The 23,912-nt window shown below is 54.0% G+C and overlaps 2 protein-coding genes and 1 pseudogene across 2 annotated transcripts in view; 1 reads left to right on the top strand and 2 right to left on the bottom strand.

Annotated features, from left to right (window-relative positions):
- Window positions 1–8,943, top strand: part of LOC128820644 (zinc finger protein OZF-like) — a 53,527-nt gene extending 44,584 nt beyond the window's left edge. Inside the window, 2 exon segments of the mRNA XM_054001447.1 lie at window positions 7,815–7,939; window positions 7,942–8,943. Coding sequence (XP_053857422.1) covers window positions 7,815–7,939; window positions 7,942–8,357 — 541 coding nt within the window. The 3' untranslated portion in view covers window positions 8,358–8,943.
- Window positions 1–23,912, bottom strand: part of LOC128820667 (uncharacterized) — a 2,212,279-nt pseudogene that overhangs the window by 1,277,917 nt on the left and 910,450 nt on the right.
- Window positions 2,282–4,019, bottom strand: LOC128820721 (olfactory receptor 14J1-like). Its single transcript, XM_054001541.1, has one exon. The coding sequence runs from the start codon at window positions 3,267–3,269 to the stop codon at window positions 2,337–2,339; it is 933 nt and encodes a 310-aa protein (XP_053857516.1). The 5' UTR covers window positions 3,270–4,019; the 3' UTR covers window positions 2,282–2,336.

The following is a 23,912-nucleotide window of genomic DNA, read 5'->3' as shown; positions in this document are numbered from 1 at the left end:
CCACTCAGATGCTCACAGGTGTATGGGATGGGATGGGATGGGATCCATCCTAGGGGGATGAGAGAGCTGGTGGATGAGCTCCCCAAGCTGCTCTCCATCATTTACCATCAGTCCTGGCTCAGCAGGGAGGTGCCAGAGCACTGGAGGTGCCAGTGTGAGCCCATCCCCAAGAAGGGCTGGAAGGAGGATCTGGGGAACTCCAGGCCTGTCAGCCTGACCTCGGTGCCCGGCAAGGTTCTGGAACAGATCGCCTTGAGAGCCATCACAGGGCAGCCACAGGATGGCCGAGGGGTCAGAGCCAGCCAGGGTGGATTTGAGAGGGGCAGCTCCTGCCTGAGCAACCTGATCTCCTTTTATAACCAGGTGTCCCACCTGTGGATGTGGGAAAGGCTGTGGATGTGTCCATCTGCACTTCAGCAAAGCCTTTGACACTGTCTCTGACAGCATTCCCTGGAAAAGCTGCAGCCCACGGCTTGGGCAGGTTCCCTCCTGGCTGGGAGATGGAAGAGCTGGCTGGAGGCTGGGCCCAGAGAGTGGTGGGGATGGTGCTGCATCCAGCTGGTGTCCAGTCCCTGCTGCTGTCCCCCAGAGATCTGTGCTGGGCCCAGTCCTGTTTCACATCTTCACTGATGATCTGGGTGAGGGGATCGAGCCCACCATCACCAAATTTGCAGATGACACCAAGCTGGGTGTGAGTGTGGATCTGCTGGAGGGCAGGACAAGAAGACACAGCCTTGAGCTGCACCAGGGGAGGTTGAGGCTGGACAAGAGGAAGAAGTTCTTCACAGAAAGGGTGAGTGGGCATTGGAATGGGCAGGCCAGGGGGGAGGTGGCAGAGTCACTGTCCCTCTGCAGTGGCACGTAGTGGCATGTCTGGGTGACAAGGCAGTATTAGGGCATTGGTTGGACTTGATGATTTCCAAGGTCTTTTCCAGCCTATTTGATTCTGTCATTCTGTGATGATTGGGACACTCTGGGGCCATTGTGACACTGCAGGGCCTCGTGGAACTGAGAGGACCAGAGTGACACTGTGCAGCCCCATAGAACCAGGGCTCCATTGTGGTGCTCTGGGGCCAAATGGAAGCAGGGAGTCCCCCGTGACCCTGGGTCCTCGTGGAACCACAGAGGCCATTGTGACACTGCGGGGCCTGGTGGAACCCAGGGGTTTCACCATTTGGACACTGCGAAACCAAGGAGAGCATTGGGAGAGTCCAGGGCCCAGTGGAACCAAGGGGCCGTTCTGACACTGCGGGGCCTCACGGAACCAAGGGGACATTGTGACACTGCAGGACCTTGTGTAACCAAGGGGCCACTGTGACACTCTGGGGCCTCAAGGAATCTGGAAGGATGTTGTGACACTGTGTGGCCTTGTGGAAACAAGGAGTCCATTGTGACACTGAGGGGACTTGTGGAACCACAGAGAGCATTGTGACAGTGTGGGACCTCATGGGACCATGGGGCCTTTGTGACACCCTGGGGCCCCATGGAACCAAGGGGCCATTGTGAACCTGGGGCACCAACGACAACATTGTGACACTGTGAAGCCCCATGGAACCAAGGAGTCCATTGTCACATTTTGGGGCCCCATGGAAGCAAGGAGACCAGTGTGACAGTGCAGGGCCTGGTGTAACCAAAGGGATATTGTGACACTGAGGGCACCCATGGAAACAAGGACGTCTTTGCAGATGACACCAGGATGGGTGTGAGTGTTGATCTGCAGGAACATGGGAGGGCTCTGCACAGGGCCCTGGACAGGCTGGATCCAGGGCCCAAATCCAACAAGGTGAGGTTTAACAAGTCCAAGTGCCAGGTCCTGCACTTTGGCCACAACAACCCCTGCAGTGCTCCAGGCTGGGGACAGAGGGGCTGGACAGCAGCCAGGCAGAAAAGGACCTGCAGGGACTGATGGACAGCAGGCTGGACATGAGCCAGCCGTGTGCCCAGGTGGCTAAGAAGGCCAATGGCTCCTGGCCTGGATCAGGAATGGTGTGGCCAGCAGGAGCAGAGCTGCTGTGCCAGCACTGATCTGCCCCCAGCTCTGCACACAGACATTGCTGCTGCAGCTCCAGAGAAGGCAACAAAAGGGCAGCTCTGCAGAAAACTTTACTGGGACATCCTTGAGTTCCATTACAGCCAACGAGAGCGCAGCCCCCCATTGACACAGTCTGTGGCCACAGGGAAAGTGAAGAGAAACAAAATGAGAAATGGCAAAATGACATTGATTGTGGACAATCTGTAACAAGTTAAAAAAAGGAAAAGAACCTCCAAAATGAAACCAACAAGAAGTATCAAAGATGACTTTTATTACAAGTGATTGGCAGAAATTGGCCAGCAGTTTAATGTTTCTGAAACCATCCAGTCATCAGTCTCCTCACTGCAGCCTTGAGCTCCTGGTTCCTCAGGCTGTAGATGAGGGGGTTCAGGGCTGGAGGCACCACCGAGTACAGAACTGACAGGGCCAGATCCAGGGATGGGGAGGACATCGAGGGGGGCTTCAGGTAGTGAAATATACCCGTGCCTAGGAACAGAGAGACCACGGCCAGGTGAGGGAGGCAGGTGGAAAAGGCTTTGTGCCGTCCCTGCTCAGAGGGGATCCTCAGCACAGCCCTGAAGATCTGCACATAGGAGAAAACAATGAATACAAAACAACCAAAATCTAAACAGGCACCCACAGCAATGAGCCCAAGTTCCCTGATGTAGGATTTGGAGCAGGAGAGCTTGAGGATCTGTGGGATTTCACAGAAGAACTGGCCCAGGGCATTGCCATGGCACAGGGGCAGGGAAAATGTATTGGCAGTGTGCATGAGAGCATTGAGAAAGGCACTGGCCCAGGCAGCTGCTGCCATGTGGGCACAAGCTCTGCTGCCCAGGAGGGTCCCGTAGTGCAGGGGTTTGCAGATGGACACGTAGCGGTCGTAGCACATGATGGTCAGGAGGAAATACTCTGCTGAGATGAAGAAGAGAAAGAAAAAGAGCTGAGCAGCACATGCTTTGTAGGAGATGGTGCTGGTGCCCCAGAGGGAATTGTGCATGGCTTTGGGGACAGTGGTGCAGATGGAGCCCAGGTCGCTGAGGGCCAGGTTGAGCAGGAAGAAGAACATGGGCGTGTGCAGGTGGTTGCCGCAGGCTACGGCGCTGATGATGAGGCCGTTGCCCAGGAGGGCAGCCAGGGAGATGCCCAGCAAGAGGCAGAAGTGCAGGAGCTGCAGCTGCCACGTCTCTGCCAGTGCCAGCAGGAGGAAGTGGCTGATGGAGCTGCTGTTGGACATTGGCTGTGGCTGCACATGGGCACCTGTTCATGGAGAAAGGACAGTGACGAGTTAGAAGAGATGCCTGTAACTAAAATCAAAGCCATTTCCCATACACCCTCCCCAGGAACACACACAGACACCCTTTCCTGTTCCAGAGTTCTGGGGTTTTCTTTTTAATGTCCCCCCATGTCTCTCCTGGTATTCTTGGATATCAGAAACCCTCAGCATTTCTGCTGCCTCCAGGGAGAACAGAGAAAGTTCTGTGAGGCAAAGTGATGAGAGGAGAGTGAGGGGAGATGGTCTGTCATTCTGACCTGTTCAGAGTTTCTCTGGGCTTCAACCTTTTTCCAGGTGAGGATGATCAACGTCCCACATTTTCCCTAAAAAAACCCCAGGTACTGCTGAGAGCAGATGGATCCAGCACAGCCGAGCTCCACATTTGGAGCCAAGGACTCATGTTGCTCATTTCACCAACCCAGCAGCATTTTCAGTGTCACAACACCTCTGCCTTTCCCCATCAATCTGATAACTCAGAGATGCTCTAGGACAGGTTTGCACCCTGGATTGGAGCTCCCAGCTTGGACTGAAATCCCAGGGAGACTTCCAAGTGTCCTTCTGATGGCATTGGATGAAGGGAGATGCAGCTCCTTCCCTGGCTGCACTGCCAGCATTGCCCAGAGCCGGGCACTGGGGACAGCTGTGTCACCCTGAGCCAGCTGTGCCCCCTGCCAGAGCCCCCAGTGCCGGGCAGCTGCTCCCAGCCCTGTGCTCTGCAGAGGGAACTGAGCCCGGGGCTGCAGAGCTGCCCCACGGCTCTGCTGCAGCTCTGCCTGCACAGGAGGGGCTGCACGCCTTGGAGCCCCGGCCCTGAGGGCAGAGGCTTGGCTGGGGGCACAGGAGGGAGGGGGCTTGTTCAGAGGGAGGGGCTGCACTGGAGGGGATCCTCTGCACATCTCTAAACTCTCCCTGCCACAACATTTCTGGCTTTTGTTTTCTCTCCTTCCCTGATCTCCCTGCTTCCTGGAGATTTTCCTCCTGCAGGTGTTTCCCTGTGCCTGATCTCTCCCTGCCAGCACTCCCAGACCCCAAATCTCTGTGCCCTCTCCTTGGCCTGACAGAACCCTGCCTGTTTGCAGGGCACTGGCTGGGGGCAGGTTCTGTTTGCAGCTTGGAGAAAGGAGAGCTCAGACTGAGCCTGATGGCTCCAGCAGAGGTATTGCTGCTGCTGTCCATGGGCAGAGTGGCTGAAAGCACATTAGGGATCTCCTCTGAACCTACTGATCACTAAAAGCAACATGAGGGATCTATGAGGAATTTCTCAGAATTCATAATCAAACTTTAATATTAATAGTTACTCAACAAGTACCCCCACCATCCTCCAATAGCAGGAAACTGAATACAAAGTCGTAGGAAATTTCCACATTTTACTAAAAACCTTGTCTTGGAAATATTCTACGACTGATCAGAATCCCTCAGCATGTCAGAGCTTCAGGAGCATTTCACCTGCCCTGCACCAGAAATACTCAGAGTTGTACTCACAGGGTCTGTGGGCATTGGGATGTTCCAGCTTGAGGAGATCACTGCAGGAGCTGCAGCTGCATTGTCCTGCAGCCAGAGGTTCCTGTGCCAAGGGCTGGCAGTGATTCTGCCCCAGGCACTTCTCAGCACCTTCCCAGCCCTGACTGATTGAAGCTCTCTGTGCCTCTGGGCTGTGCCCGCGCTGGCTGCAGGCAGTGCCCCAGCCCTGCTGGGCTGGGAGAAGAGCTGCTCATCCAGAGAAATGTGCTTTTGAAGCTCTGCTTGCTTACCAGCATCACCCTCTGTGCCAGGAGCCCGGCCCAGCTCAGCAGCACAGACACAGCACAAGGACTTGAATGAGCCTCTGGGGCTTTGTGCTCAGGCCCTGAACATCAGGCCCTGAGAGGCAGCTGAAGAAACCTCTCCAGAGCTCCAAGTCAGAATCCAACTCCAAAGTTTCTTGGACTTTTAATGGGTCCCACTGAGGGAGACGACTGAGAAAGTGTCCCCAGGCCCCAGGCAGAGCAGAGAATTGGAGGCACTGATGACAGGTGGGGAGAAAGAGAAGCCAAGTCTTGGTGGCCTGGGGCACAGCAGGGTCTGTGCCACCAAGGGCTGTCAGGAGACACCTTGTCCTGAGGCCCTGGGGCCTCCTGGCACAGCCCCAGCCAGGCTGGGCACTGTCAGCCCCTTGTCCTGCCCTCAGCATCCCCCCCTAGCCCACATCCCAGTGGCCTCAAGGATCTGCTGGAAGGAGTCCCTGGGGAGCCTTGCTCAGCAATGGCCCTGGGGGCTCCACAATGCTCCCAGGCACTGCAGGTTTTTCAAAGGACTTTGCCTTTGGCTTTTGCCTTGCAGTCTCTGAGAGCTTTCTGCAATCATGGCCTCCAATTATCTGCTGTAATTAGTCCCTGGAGAGGCTTTGTCAGGAACAACACTCAGTGGGGCTCATTAATGCTTCAAGGTACTTCAGTTCTTTTAAGGCACTTGGTGTTTCCCTTTTGTTACAGACTCTGTGAGAGGTTTGTGCAATCATGGCCCCAATTATCTGCTTTAACGAGTCCCTTGAGAGCTTTGCACTGACACTCAGTGGGGCTCATTAATACTTTGAGATACTCCAGGTTTTTCAGGAACTTTGGATTTTCCTTTCCCCACTGAGAGGTTTTTGTGCCATTTTGAGTCTCTGAGAGGTTTTTGTGCCATCCTGGCCTCCAATTCTCTCCTCCAAGGGGTCCATGAGGAGCCTGTGTTGGGGATGGACCTCAGTGAGACCCATTAATGCTTTGAGACACTTTGGGGTTTTCTTCTGCCTTTGACTCCTGGAATGTTTTGTGCAATCTCCTCTCAGGCCCTGAGGTTCCAGGGCTCAGCTCCGAATGCACCACGGGGCTCATTAGGATCAAGCAAGTCCTGACAAACCATGTCTCTGCCTTGATTTCCCTCTGCTCTACTGCAGTTCATCAGGAAGTTTTCTGTAGTGGTTTTGGTTCACCAATTTGAGATTTCTTGGCCAATGCATCAATTAGTGTGGCGGGTTCAGTGTTGGCTAATTACCAGTGCACTCACTAGATTATACTTACTAATTTCCAGCGCTAAGATAGGATTAGGAGAAAAGCAAAATAGGCTCAAAATTTTAAAAGGGCATTGAAGCGATACGCGGAATAAATAAATAGACTCCACAACCTGGGGTAGTTACGAAGTGGGTGTGTATGTCAGTGCTCCTACTTGAGCTGGGCTTCTTGGAGGACTTTTGGCAGCCTTGTCTTGCTCAGCTTGGGGTGAATGATCCTTGTCAGTCTTGCTGGTATCATTTCCTCCCTTTCCTCCAGGGATTTTAACAAATTTTCCAGGAAGGACAACAAAATATTTTGTTTACGCTGGCCACCCACAACAGCCATTTTCCTCATAAGTTCTCCCACAAGTCTCTCAGAGGAAGCAGTGTCCAAGCTGTTCCAAGAGTTCCTCCAGAAAAAGCAAGTTCCTCAGAAGAGGGATGTAACCAAAAGTGTGTTTTCAGTCACCATCTTCATGAACTGTGATAAACAGGTGGGGCAGTGTTCTTTATCTCTGCCATGACTCAGCCCTGATAACGCCCTCCAGGGGCCATCTTCTGTTAATGGGCCATTGAGTGTCACTGCAGGACTGATAAAATTATATCATCCCATTGTGGGATGCTCTGCCCAGGGGGAGGAACCAAGCATTCCTGCCTGGATATAATCTCACCCTTGCAACACCAGGAGCACCTTGCCTACTGGATTCCCAGAGGACAAGAGCTCCATAAGCACCACTGGACCTTCAGAGGAAGACCAGACCCTTCTACAGGATCCCCGCTTTGACAGAATCATGTTCATCACTCCAACAGGACTGCAGCCACCATTTCATCAGACTGCTACCACCTCCCTGACCAACGGGGTGACAGGTTATATCCTGACTCGGTCAGATTAAGTCAGTGTTTCTGGATCATTGCCTTGATCCTAATTTTCTTATTAAATTGTAATTCTGGTTTAGACTGATTTGCTCCAAAGCAGCACAAAACTCAATGTTCTCATCTCTTCTTTTCCTCCCAAAACAGAATTTCCCATCGCCAAACCTTCACCAGATGGAGGAGGAGGCTGCGAGGAAGAGGAAGATGCCCCGGGACACCCTGGCAGGTGAGGAGGAAGTCAGTGCCCCTTTCCCCCTCTCTCCTGCTCCATCTCCCAGCCCAGCACGGCCCCCGGCTGCAGGACAACCCCGCTGCCGACGCCGTCCTGCCGGGTACGCACTGGGGGGATCTCCTTCCCCTTCCCTCTGGCACGGAGGCAAATCCCATCCTCTCCTTGTCCTTCCTGCCCCAGAGCAGGAGCTGAGGATGGAGACCAGGGAGGGCAAATTCCCACAGCAGAACCTTGTGGAAGAGGCCGTTTTGAGCAGCTCCATGGTGCCAGAATCCAACTGGGATGAAAATCCCCAAAGATCCCACAGGAGGAGGGGCTCCAAGCCCATCCCAGGGTGCTTCGAGGAGGAAAGACCCACCCTGGGCCAGGAAGGTGGACAGAGCTCCAGGCAGAGCTCAGAGCTGGTGGTCCATGAGCAGCTCCATGATGGGGAGAAGCCCTAGAAGTGCTTGGAGTGTGGGAAGAGCTTCAGTAAGACCAACATTCTGAAACACCAGATGATCCACACCGGGAATGGCCCTTCAGGTGTGGGGAGTGTGGGAAGGGCTTCAGCTGCAGCTTTACAATTGTCGTCCACCAACGCATCCACACTGGGGAGAGACCCTACGAGTGTGGGGAATGTGGGAAGAGCTTCAGCCAGAGGTCCCAACTGATCATCCACCAAATGATCCACACTGGGGAGAGGCCCTATGAGTGTCCTGAGTGTCAGAAGAGCTTTCACACCAGCTCCACTCTCCTCCTGCACCAGCGGATTCACGCAGAGGAGAGGCCCTTCCTCTGCCTCGACTGCAGGAAGGGCTTCAAGCACAACTCCACCCTCGTCAAACACCAGTGCATCCACACTGGGGAGAGGCCCTACGAGTGTCCCCAGTGTGGGAAGAGCTTCTCCAGCAGCTCTGCCTTGACCCGACACCAACGGACCCACCGGTAAGGGAAGCCCTGCAAGTGCCCCAACTGCAGGAAGAGCTTTGTGCACTGCTCCAACTCCATCCCCCATGGGAGGACCCACGTTGGTCAGAGCCCCGGTGACCCACATTCCCTGTGATTCATGTTGGGAAGACACCTGGCTGGTTATCATTTTGGTTTGGCCTTAATATTCTTCTGATCTATCTTTATCCCTTAAAAACACCTGAAATAGGACCAAAAAGAAAGAAATTTGTCAGAGATGTCTAAAGTCTCACCATTTCACAGCTAATTGAGGGGGAATTTATGGTTTGGGAATATATTATGGAAGATTTGTTTGTCTTTGGGTGATTTTGAGCATTGTTCTTCATCTCTCTGCATTCCAAACAACAAACAACAGTCCCACTGAAAACAACGCAATCTTACCCCAAAAAGCTCAGTCCCATCTAAATATGGCTTGTTCTAACCTCAAAAAAAACCTCAAAATCACTCCATTCTTTAGCCTCTAGGGTGAGATGGGGTTGGAAGAAGATTGGGAGAAGTGGGATCCAAATTTGGAGCAGTGGAGGGGTGGGATTGGGGTTGTGTGGGACTAGGTGGGTGGGATGTATTTTAGTAACAAATAAAGCTTTCAGAATGATTTATTTCTATCTCATTAATTTTGAGTCAGGTCTGTTTGTTTTTTTTTTTTTTTCAGAGTGCCAACTTCTCACCTGATTGTGTTTGTGTCCTCCATTCTCTCCTGCCTTTCTTTGCCTGCTCTGTTTCTCTCTCCGTGTCTCCCTTGACACAGGGCAGCTCCCACCAAAGACCTTGCCCTGATTTCATTCCCAATCCAGGAGCTACAACAACCATGGGTGAAGTTATGAAGGCTGGCAGTGAAATGTCACTGTAGGATCTTGCTCCACTTGACTTTTGGCTCTTCCATAAGAGTTTTGCCTTCAGGGGCAGGAAGATCTTTTCCTGGCTGGGAACTGGAATTCCAGCCCCTGGGAGTGTGTGCCATGGATGCCAGAGGGGCATTCCCGAGGCTCCCAGGGTGCTGCTCCTGCTGTGCCTCCCAAGGAGCTGTGCAGGCCCAGGGGACAAGGTGCAGCAGCTGTGTTGGTTCTGCAGTGCCACAAGGGCTCCTGGTTCCATGAGTTTCCACACTGCCAACAGCGGTTCCTGGGTTCCCGTGGTGCCCTGCTGTGTCACCATGGATATTTGGTGGCATGAAGTTCCTCAGTGTCACAATGGCCTACCTGGCTCCATGAGCTTCCGCAGTGTCCAAATGGCCTCCTTGGATGGGCAGTGTCACCATGGGCCACTGGCTCCATGCAGCCCCGCTGGGTCACCGTGGACTCCTTGGTTCCATGAGGTTCTGGGGGTGTCTCCATGGTCTCCTTGGATCCACAGTGTCACAGTGGACCACTGGATCCATGTGGCCCTGCTGTGTCACCATGGCCCCTTGTTTCCATGGGACCCCAGGGTCACAATTGACTCCTTGCTTCCACGTCACCCCCTCAGTGCCAAAATGGCCCCTTCATTCCATGGGGAACACAAAAGATTTATAGAAACGTGGAGCAAATCCTGCTTAACACAGCTAGGAACATCTGTTTGCATTCAAAAGAGAGCTTAAAGGTGAGGATGGCACCAGCAGCTTCCATCTGCAACAGAGACCCAGGGAAAGGACAGGGATACCTGGGAGACTCAGAGAATTCTGCTTTCAGAGATCATTTCTGGCCACACTGTCCCTTGTAGAAAGGTGACACCATTCCAGGCAGCCTGTACTGAGCAGGTGCTTCCTGAGTGGGGTTTGTTGTTCAGGAAACCTGCTCAGGCTTTTCCATTCTTTCCTTCCCAAGAGGAAAACTTCTCCTGGGCCTGTGTGCAGGCAGAGCCCTGAGGAGAGCAGGTGGGACACGGTGCACTGGGCTGGGACATGGAGCTGCAGAGCTCAGGGACAAGGTTCTGCTGCAGGGCACAGGGATGTCAGTGCCAGGTGGGCCATGTCAGACGTGGTGAGGCTGGGGCTGAGGAGCAGCTTGTCCAAACAGGGTCAGCCCTCAAGGGGCTCATTCTTCTACATGCCCAGACCTCCTAAGGAGACATTCAGCATCAACATCACCTGAGGAATGCTTCTATCACCTCTTCTCTGAACCGGAAATTTTTTAAAAATACTCACTTGATTAAATAAAAAAATTATGAGGTGCACTTTGAAATCTTTCTCTTTAACAGAACCCCAAACTGACTCCAATCAGTTGCACAAGCCCTGGAGATTTGAAGACCATTTAAGTAAGTGAAAGACCCCCAAAGGCTTTCTATATTTAAAGATCCCCGCGATGGATTTGGGGCTGTGTCCAGGACACTCAGACACTGAGAAGGCTTAAGAAGCTGTTCAAGGAGTCAGAAGCAAAACTCCAAGTCCCTTGGAGCATCACTGGGCCCCACTGAGGGCAGGCACTGCCAAAGGCTCCCCAGGGACTGGTGAGAGCAGATCCTTGAGGCCAGGACTGCAGGGAGCCAAAGGCTCAGAGCAGGGAACTGCAATGCTGAGCAAGGCCTGGGCTGGCTGGGGGAAGCAGAAAGGCCAAGCCCTGAGCCCAGCCTGGCACAGCAGGGCCTGTCCCTGACGGGTGGCTCGGGGCTGTTTGTGGGGCAGTGGGATGTGAGGGGCAGCAAGGACAAATGCCATAAACCTCCAACCCCCACCAGCCTCCTCAGGGAGGGGCGAGGGAGAACCAAAGTGCAGCCCCTCAGTGGAAAGTTCCTTCTGTGGGGCCTCCAGAGGCTCTGCCCGAGCCCAGGGCACAAAGGCCTGGGTGCCCCTGGCCCTGCCAGCCCTGCCCAGCCCTTGGCCATCTGTCCTGCAGGCTGTGCCCCCTGTGCGTGCTGCTCCTCTGCCCTGGCCGGCTGCACTCACCCATCTCGCTGTGCCCCAGCATTTCTCACCCAGCGTTTCTGTGCCCTCCCTGGGCTCCCTGCACCAGCACTGCTGGCTCCTGGCACACAGAGCTAGGCCAGGAGCCCACCCTGCCAAGGGCCTTTGGAGCAGGGTGGTGGCTGCGATGGCTTCTGAGCTCAGCAGCTGCTCCTGGGATGGTTCCATGGAGAGCCAGCACAGCAACGCTGCTGTGCATTGTCCCTGCTGAGGGTCACACACTGGCAGGGCACATTCCCTGGCTGCAGGATTCGTGCCCAACCCAAGCACTGCACTTTTGGCTCCAGCACTGCTTTCCAACAAACACAGGGGAAGGCAAACTGTGTGCAGCTCATGGTATGTTAGAGTGTCTAAAACTTGCTAAGTCACTGATTTGAGAGAGTGAGATCCATTTGGAATTCATGGCATGGAGAAGTAGTGCAACATGGAAAAGGGGAACATAGAAATAAATGGAGGAAAACATCTCGACTGTTTCTTTCAATTTCCATTTCACTTCTGGAAAGCTGTTTCAGTTTTCCAGGAATCTTCTCCACAGTCCTGTCTGCTCTTTTCAAGAACCCTTCCTGGAGAACAAGGTCGAGCTCCTGTCACAAGATGTGCCACCAACTGCAGCTTCTCTTGTCTTTCCACACCCTGCGTGCAGCAGGACTCTTGGAGCAAAGCAGGACAAAGGTTTGGAGAACTTGACAACTTGTCCTTTATTTTCCTGGTGGACTAGAGAGTTGTGCTATTGGTGAGGTTTTCACTGTTACAGTTCTATGCTAAGAAAACAGGAGGTAGTAGCAGGAATTGTTAGGGAATACGAGCCTGACTGAATTCAGAGAAAGAATCTCCAGAGCCTGCAGCCAGAAGTGGAGAGTTGTGTGACAATCATTCCAACCTGTCCGTGGACATCTTGAAAATGATCTGGAATGTGAAAATAGTCTGACAGAGGGAGTTTGTTTCTGAGTTCAGTGTAGATGATTCCACATCTGGTGCCTTGGTGCATAAATTAAGATTGCAATCAGTTCATGATAAGCACCAGAATAGGCGGGACCTCTCAGGAGATGACTGAAAGAATCTGAAAAGGATAAATGCAGGGAATGACTTGGTGAACCTAGCCTGGAAGAAGGGTGATTTTTTTCTAATTATTCTTAATCCATTCCCTTGGCTTTTGGCTTTCTTAGCAAGGCCATTTCCATCCCAGATTCCCCATGGAATGGGAAGCCTGAGCTTGTGGAAGTGCCTGAAAGATGCCCTGTTCCTCTGCAGGGACACTCAGGCTGGAGCAGGAGCCGGAGCCCTCTCTGGGGAAGCCTCCTCCGAACTGGAATTTGTGCCGTGCTGGGAGAGGAGGAGGAGGGGGAGAACGCTGGGCGCTGTGTGGCAGGAGCAGGAGGTTTGGGCCGCAGGACATTCCGTCTGCGCCGCTGCCCCGCAATGGGCGGCCGTGCCCGGGGCTCTGGGCCTGGCCCCGCGTGCACTGAGCTCCCTGGGCTGGGTTCAGGTTCTGCTGGGACTGGGCACAGGCTGGGCTCTCACTGTGCTCACCAGCAGGGAAAACACCTCTGGGCACCTCCATTTCCTGCTGCTGGGAAGAAGCAATGAAGCGAGTCAAGAAATTCTCGTTTCTCTTTGTCGTGGTGGATATTTTAAATTTAATTCCACACTCCAGAGGCAATTTCTGTGATGGCCTCTGTCAGTTGATTCTATTTCATCAGACCCAGCAACAAGGCTGTGTTTGAGCGCTGCAAATGTGGCCTGTGTGGCTTCAATTCCCCTCGCCTTAGTGCTCAGGGGCTGGTGGGCATTCCAGTATCTGCTAATCTTTATGCCTGTGACAAAAATACTGACTTCACTGTCATGAAAGCACCGTGGGTAGCACCAACTGAAAGAGGCACTTGCAGTTTATGGATAAAATTCAAGTGGCAAACAGAAGAGGGCCAAGAGCAGCCGCGATCTCCAATTCCCAAGGCAAAGGCAGCAGCAGCCTCCTGCTGTCACCTCAGGGTGAATAAAACAGCGCTGAGAACAGCGCTGGAACCCGATCCTTTCTTCCTCTGAGGGCTGGCTCAGGGCAGCACAGGCGGGCCCTGAGGAGTCAGGGCTGTGTGTGGGTGCTTTTTGCTGTTCTCCAGAATTCAGTTGGAAAAAGCCCTTGGAAGCCGAGGCAGGAGCAGGTGGGAAGGGGCCGGCGCTGCTGCTGCTCCTGCCCGGGAGCCCCGGCTGGGCCGGGCCGGCGCCCACTGCGCTGCGGCTGCTGCTGCTGCCAGAGCCGGGCGGGACTCGGGGACAGGGAACGGACACGGGGGGACAGCAAAGGCCTGGGGCTGCAGGGATGTTGGAGCTCGGGCCAGCACAGAGCTTCAGCCTGCCATGAACCCAGAGGGAAAGGCTGGGGAAAGGCTCCATTTCAGCCTTTCTTTACTCATAGCTGAGAAGGGACTGAAATTAAAGGAGAACAGGCAGGGCCCAACCCCTTCTCCTTTGGGAGGAGCCCTGTGCCTGGTGCTGTGAGGGGCCGTGAGGGGCCATGAGGGGCCATGAGGGTCTGTGAGGGGCCATGAGTAGCTGTGAGGGGTCATGAGGGGCTATCAACTGTGAGGGGGTGTGAAGGGCCATGAGGGGATGTGAGGGGCCATGAGGGGCTCTGAGGGGCCATGTAGGGCTGTTGGGGACCTTGAGTGGCAGAAGGGTCTCTGAGAGGCTGTGGGAGGCCAGGCACCTCATGGAACCAAGGGTCCCTTGTGACACTGTGGAACCAAGGAGACTGCTGTTGGCAGTACGAAAGCTCATGGAACCAAAAGTCCATTGTGACATTGCGGGGCCTCATGGAACCATGGAGACCTTTATGACACTTCAGGACCCAGTGGAACCAAGGGGCTGTTGTGACACTGCAGGGCCTTGTATAACCAAGGGGTCATTGTAGCACGCAGTGGAATCAAGGGGAATCAAGGGGAATCAAGGGGATCACAGGGACACTGTGGGGCTCCATAAGGGGTCGTGGGGCTCTATAAGGGACTTTGGGGCTCCATAAGGGGCTGTGGGGCTCCACAAGACCACGGGGCCATTCTGACTGTGGAACCAAGGACACCATTGTTACACTACGGGGCATCATGGAACCAAGGAGGCCATTGGGAACCAGCGGGGGAACCCGCTGAGACCATTGTGACACTTCAAGGGCCATTGTGGAACTGCAGGGCCTCGTGGAACCAATGAGACCATTGTGACATGGCCCGGCCTCATGGGAGCAAGGGCCATTGTGACACTGTGGGGCCTTGTAGAACTGAGGGGCCCTTGTGACCCTGTGTGGCACCATGGAACCAAGCAGAGCACTGTGGCACTGCAGGGCTCCGTGGAACCAAGGACTCGTGTAACAGTGAGGAGCCCAATGGAACCAAGGGGCCATTCCGTACTTCAGGGCGGCACGGAACCAAGGTGCCATTGAGACACTGCGGAACCAAAAGAGACCATTGTGACACTGCGGGGCTCCATGGAACCAGTGAGACCATCCTGACACTCCGAGTCCCCATGGAACCAAGGGGCCATTGTGACACCACAGGGCCTCACAGAACCAAGGCAACCACTGTGACACTGCAAGGCCTCATGGGGACAAGGGGCCATTGTGACACTGCGGGTCCCCATGGAAGCAAGGGGCCAGTGTAACACATCCAGGCCAGGTGGAACCAAGGGGCCATTGTGATCCTGGGGAACCCAATAGAACCAAGGGGCCATTTTGAGACTCTGCGACCTCATGGAACCAATGGGCATCGTGGCATTGCTCATTCCCATGGAAACAAGGATTTCATTTTGACACTGCAAGGCCTCAGGGAAGCAAGGGGCCATTGTGCCACTGTGGAGCCAAGGAGACCATAGTGATATCACTGGGCCTCATGGAAACAAAAATCTGCTGTGATCCTACAGGGCCTCATGGAACCAAGGGGCCATTGTGATGCTGCAGGGGCCCAAGGATCCAAGAAGATGGAACAGGTCTGTCTGGCTGGGCCTCCTGGAGCCCATCTGACTGGTCCAGCTGACCTTGGCATGTTGAAGGTCGCTTTTCATCAGCCCCTGACACCCTGGAGTTCATGCTTTCCTTCCTGTGGGAAAGAACTGTCCTCCTCCTCCTCCAGGGGTTCATGGCCAAAACTGGGATTCCTCCTCCAAGTTTGATTATATGCAAGGATTATTCCCATATGAAACCTGCCAGGACAGACAGCTCTGGCTGGTCTTGGCTTCTTGCGGGCCACCTCTCATCTGCCTTGAAAACATTGGGGGCCTTTGCTTTTCTTCCCATGGGAAAAAACATCTTTCACATCCAGGTGTCCATGGCCAAAATTGAGAATCCACCTCCAAAATTCCTTATATCCACGGATAGCTCCCAGACAAAACCTGCCAGGACTGTCCAGGTTCCCTTGGTTTCATGAGGACCAGCTCTCATCTGCCTTTCAAACACTGGGGCTCTGTACTTTCCTTCCTATGGAAAAGAACTGTCCTTCTCATCCAGATGTCCATAGACAAAAGTGGAGTCTGGCCTCCCAAATTCTGTCTGTCCAAGGATTCTTCCCTGACAACAGGTCTGGCTGCCTTGGCCAGCTTGAGGCCACCTCTAAACAGCCTTTGAAACACTGGGGCTCCACCCTTTCCTTCCTATGGAGAACTGTCATTCCAGGCCAGGAACCCACGGCGGAAATGGAATTCCAACCGCAAAACTCCCCACATATCCAAGGGTTGTTTTCAGACAAAGCTGCAAGGACAGACAGGTCAGGCTTGTCTTGGACTCTGGTGACTGCTTCTCATGTGCCTTCAAAACCCTGGGGCTCTGTGGTTTCCGTCCTGAAGAAAAGAACTGTCCCTCTTGTCCAGGCGCTCTTGGTCTCAGGCACATGAGCACTGTACAGGGACACAGGAGCTCTGTGCTAATGGGGTGGAGAGTGAGGACAGCAGAGGAGAGCCCTGGGAGGGATTGAAGGGTGGTTTCACTGATGGTGGATCCTTTTGACATGGTAGAGAACAGCCAGAGAAAGAAAGAATTAATGCCAAGGGCAGCTGAGGAGGCCTGTTGGAGTCCAGGACATCCCTCTGGCTGCCCTGGCTGTCTTGAGACACTGGCAGGGGGCTGGGAGACCTTGGCAAGAAGTCAAAAACACCTGTGGCTTCAATTTGAGCCCGTGGAAAAAGCTGCCAACTTTGTATGAGGAATTACAAGCCACAAGGCTTTGAGTAGTGTAGTAGTTGAATTAACACAGGGTGAAAAAGAATACAATTTTGGGGTTTTTAGAATGGGGTTCACAGGACAAGATGGAGGAATTTGGGCATGTCCTGACCTTCTTCTCCTTCTTCTCGTCCTCCATGTCTTGCTGTGATGGGGACACTTTTCTATTGGTTTAAGGTAGAGACACACTGTCTAACATAAAGGATAGATATTGGCACATTAATGTAAACATGGTACACGTAGTTTTTAGTATAAAATGTAAACGCCGCCCGAGGCAGCACACAGAATGCCATGGCTGACCTGCTGGACAGAGCTCAGCAGGTCAGAGAAAGAATGTTATAGATGAGGAAAAATAAACAACCTTGAGAAGCTGACCCTTCACATTCCGACTCCTTCTTTGGCTGCACGGGCTGGGAGAACAAGGACTTTTACAATCTTGGAGTTACTTTGGTGCCCAGACCCTGAGAGAGGCCCAGACTGGAAACAAGGAGAAAGGAAAATCCCCACATCCCAGTGCCCCAGGAAGAGCCCTGAGCAAAAAGAGACGGACAGGATCTGCCTGTCACAGTGTGACAGGAAGACATCACACAGCAGGGAAAGAAGCTGGTGGTGACAAATGTCCTGGGCCCCCTCCCTGCTGTGTCCATGCCCCCAAGGGCACAGAGCAGCCTCCTCTCTCGGGCACTTGCCTGTTTTCAATGCCTTGCACAGGCGCTGGCCCTGCCCCTGCACGCTCAGCCAGGCTGAGGTGGACACTGATGGTTTCTGGGCCAGGCTCTCGCAGCCCAGCCCAGCTCCCTGCAAGCTCTGCCAGCTGCCCTGAGCTCTGTGCAGCACCAAGGGCCTCTCCCCAGCACAGACCAGCCAGCTCTGGCCCCACAGCTCTGCTCAGGCCAGGCTGCTCTGGCCACTGGCCCCACAGCCTCAGCCCCTGCCAAGGGCACAGCAGCAGCTGCAGCTCAGCCAGGACTCAGCCCCAGCCATGGGGGAAGGGGCTTGCCCAAGGCACAAGGAGGCTCCCTGGCTGCCCTGCTCCCCTCGGCCTCAGCTGCTGAGAGCTCTGCAGCCCCTGCTGCCATCCCATCTGCCCAGGCCAGCACAAGAGCCCCGGCCTTGGGGCCCTCCAGAGCTGCTCCTGCTCCAGGCCCAGGGCCCATCCCAGAGCTGGGGCAGCCACAAAGCTCTGCCCATTTCTGCTCATTGCTGCACTGATGGGGATGGATCCTCAGCCACCTGGAGGTTGTTGATGAATTTTCCTACTCCAGAGTCTTCTTCTTTCTTAAGCTCTTCAGTTCAGGAATTCCGTGAAAAAGGCTCATAAACGTTTGTTCAAAACATCCAAACAAGAAAAACCCCTGGGAATAATTCTAGTCCTCAATTCTTCTGTGGTTAATTAGACTGATTTCAGAAGTGAATTCAAAGTGAATATACTATATTGGAACCAGTGCAAAGAGAACTGTTTTGTCCTGTTTTCTTTTCCTGTTTATAGTTTGATGTCAGCAATGTACAATTGATATTGACCCCCAGCACCTTCTAATGCAGTCTGAACAGGTATGAAAATGAAGACCCTTCATGACTGACAATCAATAACACTTTGTCCCCACCCCGTCCCCACCATTTCCCTCATCCAAGCCCTGGCACTCCTATGGATCAGGAATGGTGTGGCCAGCAGGAGCAGGGCAGTGATTCTTCCCCTGTGCTGGGCACTTGTTGGGCAGCACCTCGAGTGCTGTGTCCAGTTCTGGGGCCCCAATTTAGGAAGGACATGGAGGGGCTGAAGTGTGTCCAGAGAAGGGCAACAAGGCCGGTGAGGGGTCTGGAGCACAAGTCCTGTGAGAAGTGGGTGAGGGAGCTGCGGTTGATCCTGGAGAAAAGGAGGCTCATGAGAGACCTCATCACTCTCTACAACTCCCTGACAGGAGGGTGCAGCCAGGTGAGGGTTGGGCTCTTGTCCCAAGGAACAATGACAGGACAAGAGGACACAGCCTTCAGCTGCACCAGGGGCTGTTTAGACTGGACATTAGGAAATATTCTTCACACAAAGGGTGATTGGGCATTGGAATGGGCTGCCCAGGGAGGTGGGTGAGTCACTGTCCCCGGAAGTGTTTCAGCAAAGACTGAATGTGGCACTCAGTGCCATGGACTGGGTGACAAGGTGGTGTTGGGTCCCAGGTTGGACTTGATGCTCTCCAAGGTCTTTGCCAGCCTGGTTGATTCTCTGATGATTGTGACACTGCAGGGCCCTGGGCAAGCAAGGGGCCATTGTGACACTGCGGGGCCTGGTGGCACTAAGAGGACCATGGTGACACTGTGTACGACATGGCACCACAGAGCCACGGGGCCACTGTGACACTGTGGGGCTGAATGGAAGCAAGGAGTGCACTGTGACAGTCTGGGTCCTGGTGGAGCCACAGAGGCCACTGTGACACTGCGGGGCCTTGTGGAACCAAGGGGCCATTGTGCCACTGCGGAACCAAGGAGACCCTTGGGAGAGCCTGGGGACAATGGGATCAAGGGACCATTGCTCCATGGCAAGGACTCTGGGAACCAAGGGAACAATTGTGACACTGTGGTGCTCCATGGAACCAAGGGTCCCTGGTGACACTGCAGGATCTTGTGTCACCAGGGCTCCATTGTGACACTGCAGCACCAAGGAATTCATTGTGGCACTCTGAGGCCTCATGGATCCAAGAGGCCACTGTGACCCTGCAGGGCCTTGTGGAACCATGCAGAGCTCTGTGACAGAGCAGGACCTCGTGTCATGATGGGGCCATTGTGACACTGCAGGGCCCCATGGAACCAAGGGGCCGGTGCTGCTCCTCAGGGACTCATGGAATGAAGGAAACATGTTTGACACCGTGGTGTCCCTTGGGACCAAGAGGCCATTGTGACCCTGTGGGACCAAGGAGAGCATTGCTGCCCTGCCAGACCTCATGGAACCAAGGATCCATTGTGACACTGCAGCGCCTTGGGGGACCACGGTGCCATTGTGACACTGCAGGGCCCAAGGATCCAAAGGACTTTGTGACACCAAGGGGTCCCATGGAACCAAAGGGACATTGTGACACTGGGAGGCCTCATGGAATCATGGAGACCATTGGGACACTCTGGGACCTCATGGAACCGTAGTGACACCAAGTTGTCTGGGAGTGTCGATCTGCTGGAGGGTAGGAGGGCTCTGCACAGGGCCCTGGACAGGCTGGATCCAGGGCCCAAATCCAACAAGGTGAGGTTTAAGAAGTCCAAGTGCCGGGTCCTGCACTTTGGCCACAACAACCCCTGCAGCGCTCCAGGCTGGGGACAGAGGGGCTGGAGAGCAGCCAGGCAGAAAGGGACCTGCAGGGACTGATGGACAGCAGGCTGGACATGAGCCAGCCGTGTGCCCAGGTGGCCAAGAAGGCCAATGGCTCCTGGCCTGGATCAGGAATGGTGTGGCCAGCAGCAGCAGAGCTGCTGTGCCAGCACTGATCTGCCCCCAGCTCTGCACACAGACATTGCTGCTGCACCTCCAGAGAAGGCAACTAAAGGGCAGCTCTGCAGAAAACTTTTCTGGGACATCCTTTAGTTACTTAAAGCTACCGAGAGCGCAGCCCCTCATTGACACAGTCTGTGGCTACAGGGAAGGTGGAGAGAAACAAAATGAGAAATGGCACGAACAATGACATTTTTTGCAGAAAACATTAAAATGTAAAACAAAGAAAAAGGACTTCCAAAATGAAACCAACAAAACAAGAAGTATCAAAGATGAGTTTTATTACAAGTGATTTGCAGAAACTGGCCAGCAGTTTAATGTTTCTGAAAGCATCCAGTCATCAGTCTCAACACTGCAGCCTTGAGCTCCTGGTTCCTCAGACTGTAGATGAGGGGGTTCAGGGCTGGAGGCACCACCGAGTACAGAACTGACACTGACAGATCCAGGGATGGGGAGGAGATGGAAGGCGGCTTCAGGTAGGAAAATGCCCCAGTGCTGACAAACAGAGAGACCACAGCCAGATGAGGGAGGCAGGTGGAAAAGGCTTTGTGCCGTCCCTGCTCAGAGGGGAACCTCAGCACAGCCCTGAAGATCTGCACATAGGTGAAAACAATGAACACAAAACAACCAAATCCTAAAATGATCGAAAACACAAGAAACCCAAGTTCCATTAAGTGGTATTTGGAGCAGGAGAGCTTGAGGATCTGTGGGATTTCACAGAAGAACTGGCCGAGGGCATTGCCATGGCACAGGGGCAGGGAAAATGTATTGGCTGTTTGCAGCAGAGCATTGAGAAAGGCACTGGCCCAGGCAGCTGCTGCCATGTGGGCACAAGCTCTGCTGCCCAGGAGGGTCCCGTAGTGCAGGGGTTTGCAGATGGACACGTAGCGGTCGTAGCACATGATGGTCAGGAGGGAAAGCTCTGTTCCAAGGAAGAAGATAAGCATAAAAACTTGAACAGCACATCCTGTGTAGGAGATGGTGCTGGTGCCCCAGAGGGAATTGTGCATGGCTTTGGGGACAGTGGTGCAGATGGAGCCCAGGTCGCTGAGGGCCAGGTTGAGCAGGAAGAAGAACATGGGCGTGTGCAGGTGGTGGCCGCAGGCTACGGTGCTGATGATGAGGCCGTTGCCCAGGAGGGCAGCCAGGGAGATGCCCAGCAAGAGGCAGAAGTGCAGGAGCTGCAGCTGCCACGTCTCTGCCAGTGCCAGCAGGAGGAAGTGGCTGATGGAGCTGCTGTTGGACATTTGCTGTGGCTGCACATGGGCACCTGTTCATGGAGAAAGAACAGTGGCAGGTCAGGAGAGGCTGCTTGGAGCCAAACCTGGGCAATCGCTGTAGCCTGTCCTGCTGGGACTCATCAACCCTTGTTCCTGGTCTGGGAAAACCTTTGGCTACAATCAGAGCACAATCACACTCCCGGGTCACCCTGGAATAAACCAGACCCTGCCCAGAGACATCCCTGAATGTCTCACCCTCTCCAAAGGTCTCTGGGCAAGATCTCAGCACCACCTTGTGCTAAAGACACTCACGGCTCCCTTGGCCAACCCATCAGCATTTCCTCAGCTGTGGCATCTCTCTGCACTTCCCCGTGGGACATTCAGGGATCTCCCAGAGGCTCTGGCACAGAGCTGCACCCAGGAGGGCAGCTCAGAGCTGGGAAGGGCACAGCAAGGAGATCCCCAGCTGTGCCCATGATGGGATCTCAGGGAGGGGCTCAGCTCATTCCCCTTTCCCATGGACTGCTTTGCCCACAGCCCCACAGGTCCCAGGGATGCTTGGACACCCCATTCCCATGGACAGCCCTGCCTGGCAGGAATGCCAAGGGCAGGGCCTGACTCAGCTGCTGCAAATGCCAGAGCCTCCCTGAGAGCACCAGATAACAGTGACAATATCAGGGGAGTGCAGAAACAAGAGAAGATGTTGTGGTGCTGTGCCTGAGAGGGCAGGGCAGAGACAGCCGGGCACTCAGGACAGTGTTCCCGTGCCCAGCTGTGCCCGGCACCTCCCACACACCAACAGTGCCCTCCTGCCCCAGCACTGCTCTGCTCAGCCCCCTCTGCTTCCCTGAGCATCTCCCTTGGCCTGGACATTCCCTCCTGAGGGTGCCTTGTCCCTGCCAGCGCTCACAGAGCCCATCCCACCCCGTGTGCCCTCGGCCTGGCCCTACAGAAACCTGCCTGTGTGCAGGGCCCTGGCTGGGGCAGGGTCTGTGTGCAGCTGGGCAAGGGCAGCTCAGGAGAGCCCTGCTGGGCCCTGCCAAGGTGATGCTGCTGCTGTCCAGGGCTGAGCAGTGGCTGAAGGCCCTTTGGGAGACTGCCAGCAGAGAGACTGACCACCCAAAGTCACAGTTCTGGAGTCTCTGTAAATGTTCAAACATTCCTTTGATGATCCTGTGTTCCTTTCAACTCAGAATGTTCTGTCATTCTGGGATTACAATTCCTGTTCTGCTTCTCTCATTCCCCTGTTGTCTATGACCAAAAGAGAAAAAAGAGAAAAAAAAACACCCTTGCAACAGTGTTAGAACAGTAAAGTAAAAACCAGACCTTTATTGGAAGCTTCCAGGTGTCCCAGTGCGGATGAGGTACAATCGGCTCCTGATTTCAACAATTTATAAAGGTTGATGAATTAGGATATTTAACAGGAAAATCCAATAGGAGATTCAGTTGTCCAAGTTACACACCCCTGGTCAACCCATTGGAGTAGGCCAAAGGGCTTCTTTGCCCCAATTTTTGTTATGACTGCTCACATTCTGGTCAAAAACCAAAATGTTCTTCTTGTAGGTCCTCTTCCTGATAATAAGAAGATACAATATTTCAGGATTGTATTTAGGCAGGTTATTGTTCTGAAATTTAAGAGAAAGGTTAGGAAATGTACTAGAGTTAATTAAGGATTATAGTTATAGAAGTATATAACAGTAGTTTAATAGAGTTAATTAAGAGTTTAATAGCGTAAAGTAAGGATTATATTTTTATAACGATATAATAGTAATTTATAGAGCTATAAATATATAAAAATGTATCAAAAGCAAAAATCTTTTTGTCACCACCCCAACTTTCCCATCCTTCTCCAAGCAGGAAATTGAAAACACTCTCAGGAAAGCTGCCCATCTTTACAGCAATCCCAGGCTTGCCTTCTTTGGGAAGTGTCCTCCGGAGCTGTGCCCAGGCTGGTCTGGAGCTGGGAGCAGCCCTGCCCCAGCCAGCAGCTCTCAGCAGCAGCACCTGCCCTGCTCAGGGTGGCTCCTTCCCCCCACAGCTTCTGGCCAGCGCTGGCAGCAGCTCCCCGGGCCGGCTGAGAGCTGTCCCTGGCAGGCAGCAGAGTCCCTGGCCCAGCACAGCGCCCTGGGCTGCAGGACCCTGCTCTGCAGGACAGCCCTGGGCACCCCTGGCTGCTCTGCACAAGAGACCATCAGAGAATGTACTCACAGGGGCTGTGGGCATTGGCATGTTCCAGCTTGAGGAGATCACTGCAGGAGCTGCAGCTGCATTGTCCTGCAGCCAGAGGTTCCTGTGCCAAGGGCTGGCAGTGATTCTGCCCCAGGCACTTCTCAGCACCTTCCCAGCCCTGACTGATTGAAGCTCTCTGTGCCTCTGGGCTGTGCCCGCGCTGGCTGCAGGCAGTGCCCCAACCCTGCTGGGCTGGGAGAAGAGCTGCTCATCCAGAGAAATGTGCTCTTGAAGCTCTGCTTGCTTACCAGCATCACCCTCTGTGCCAGGAGCCCGGCCCAGCTCAGCAGCACAGACACAGCACAAGGACTTGAATGAGCCTCTGGGGCTTTGTGCTCAGGCCCTGAACATCAGGCCCTGAGAGGGAGCTGCAGAAACCTCTCCAGAGCTCCAAGTCAGAATCCAACTCCAAAGTTTCTTTGACTTTTAATGGGTTCCAGTGAGGGACACGAGTGAGAAAGTGTCCCCAGGCCCCAGGCAGAGCAGAGAACTGGAAGCACTGATGACAGGTGGGGACAAAGAGAAGGCAAGTCTTGGTGGCCTGG

This window comes from Vidua macroura, chromosome 30 (assembly GCF_024509145.1).
Source record: "Vidua macroura isolate BioBank_ID:100142 chromosome 30, ASM2450914v1, whole genome shotgun sequence".
Classification (NCBI taxonomy): Eukaryota; Metazoa; Chordata; class Aves; order Passeriformes; family Viduidae; genus Vidua; species Vidua macroura.
This window is presented reverse-complemented; position numbering and strand designations above follow the sequence as displayed.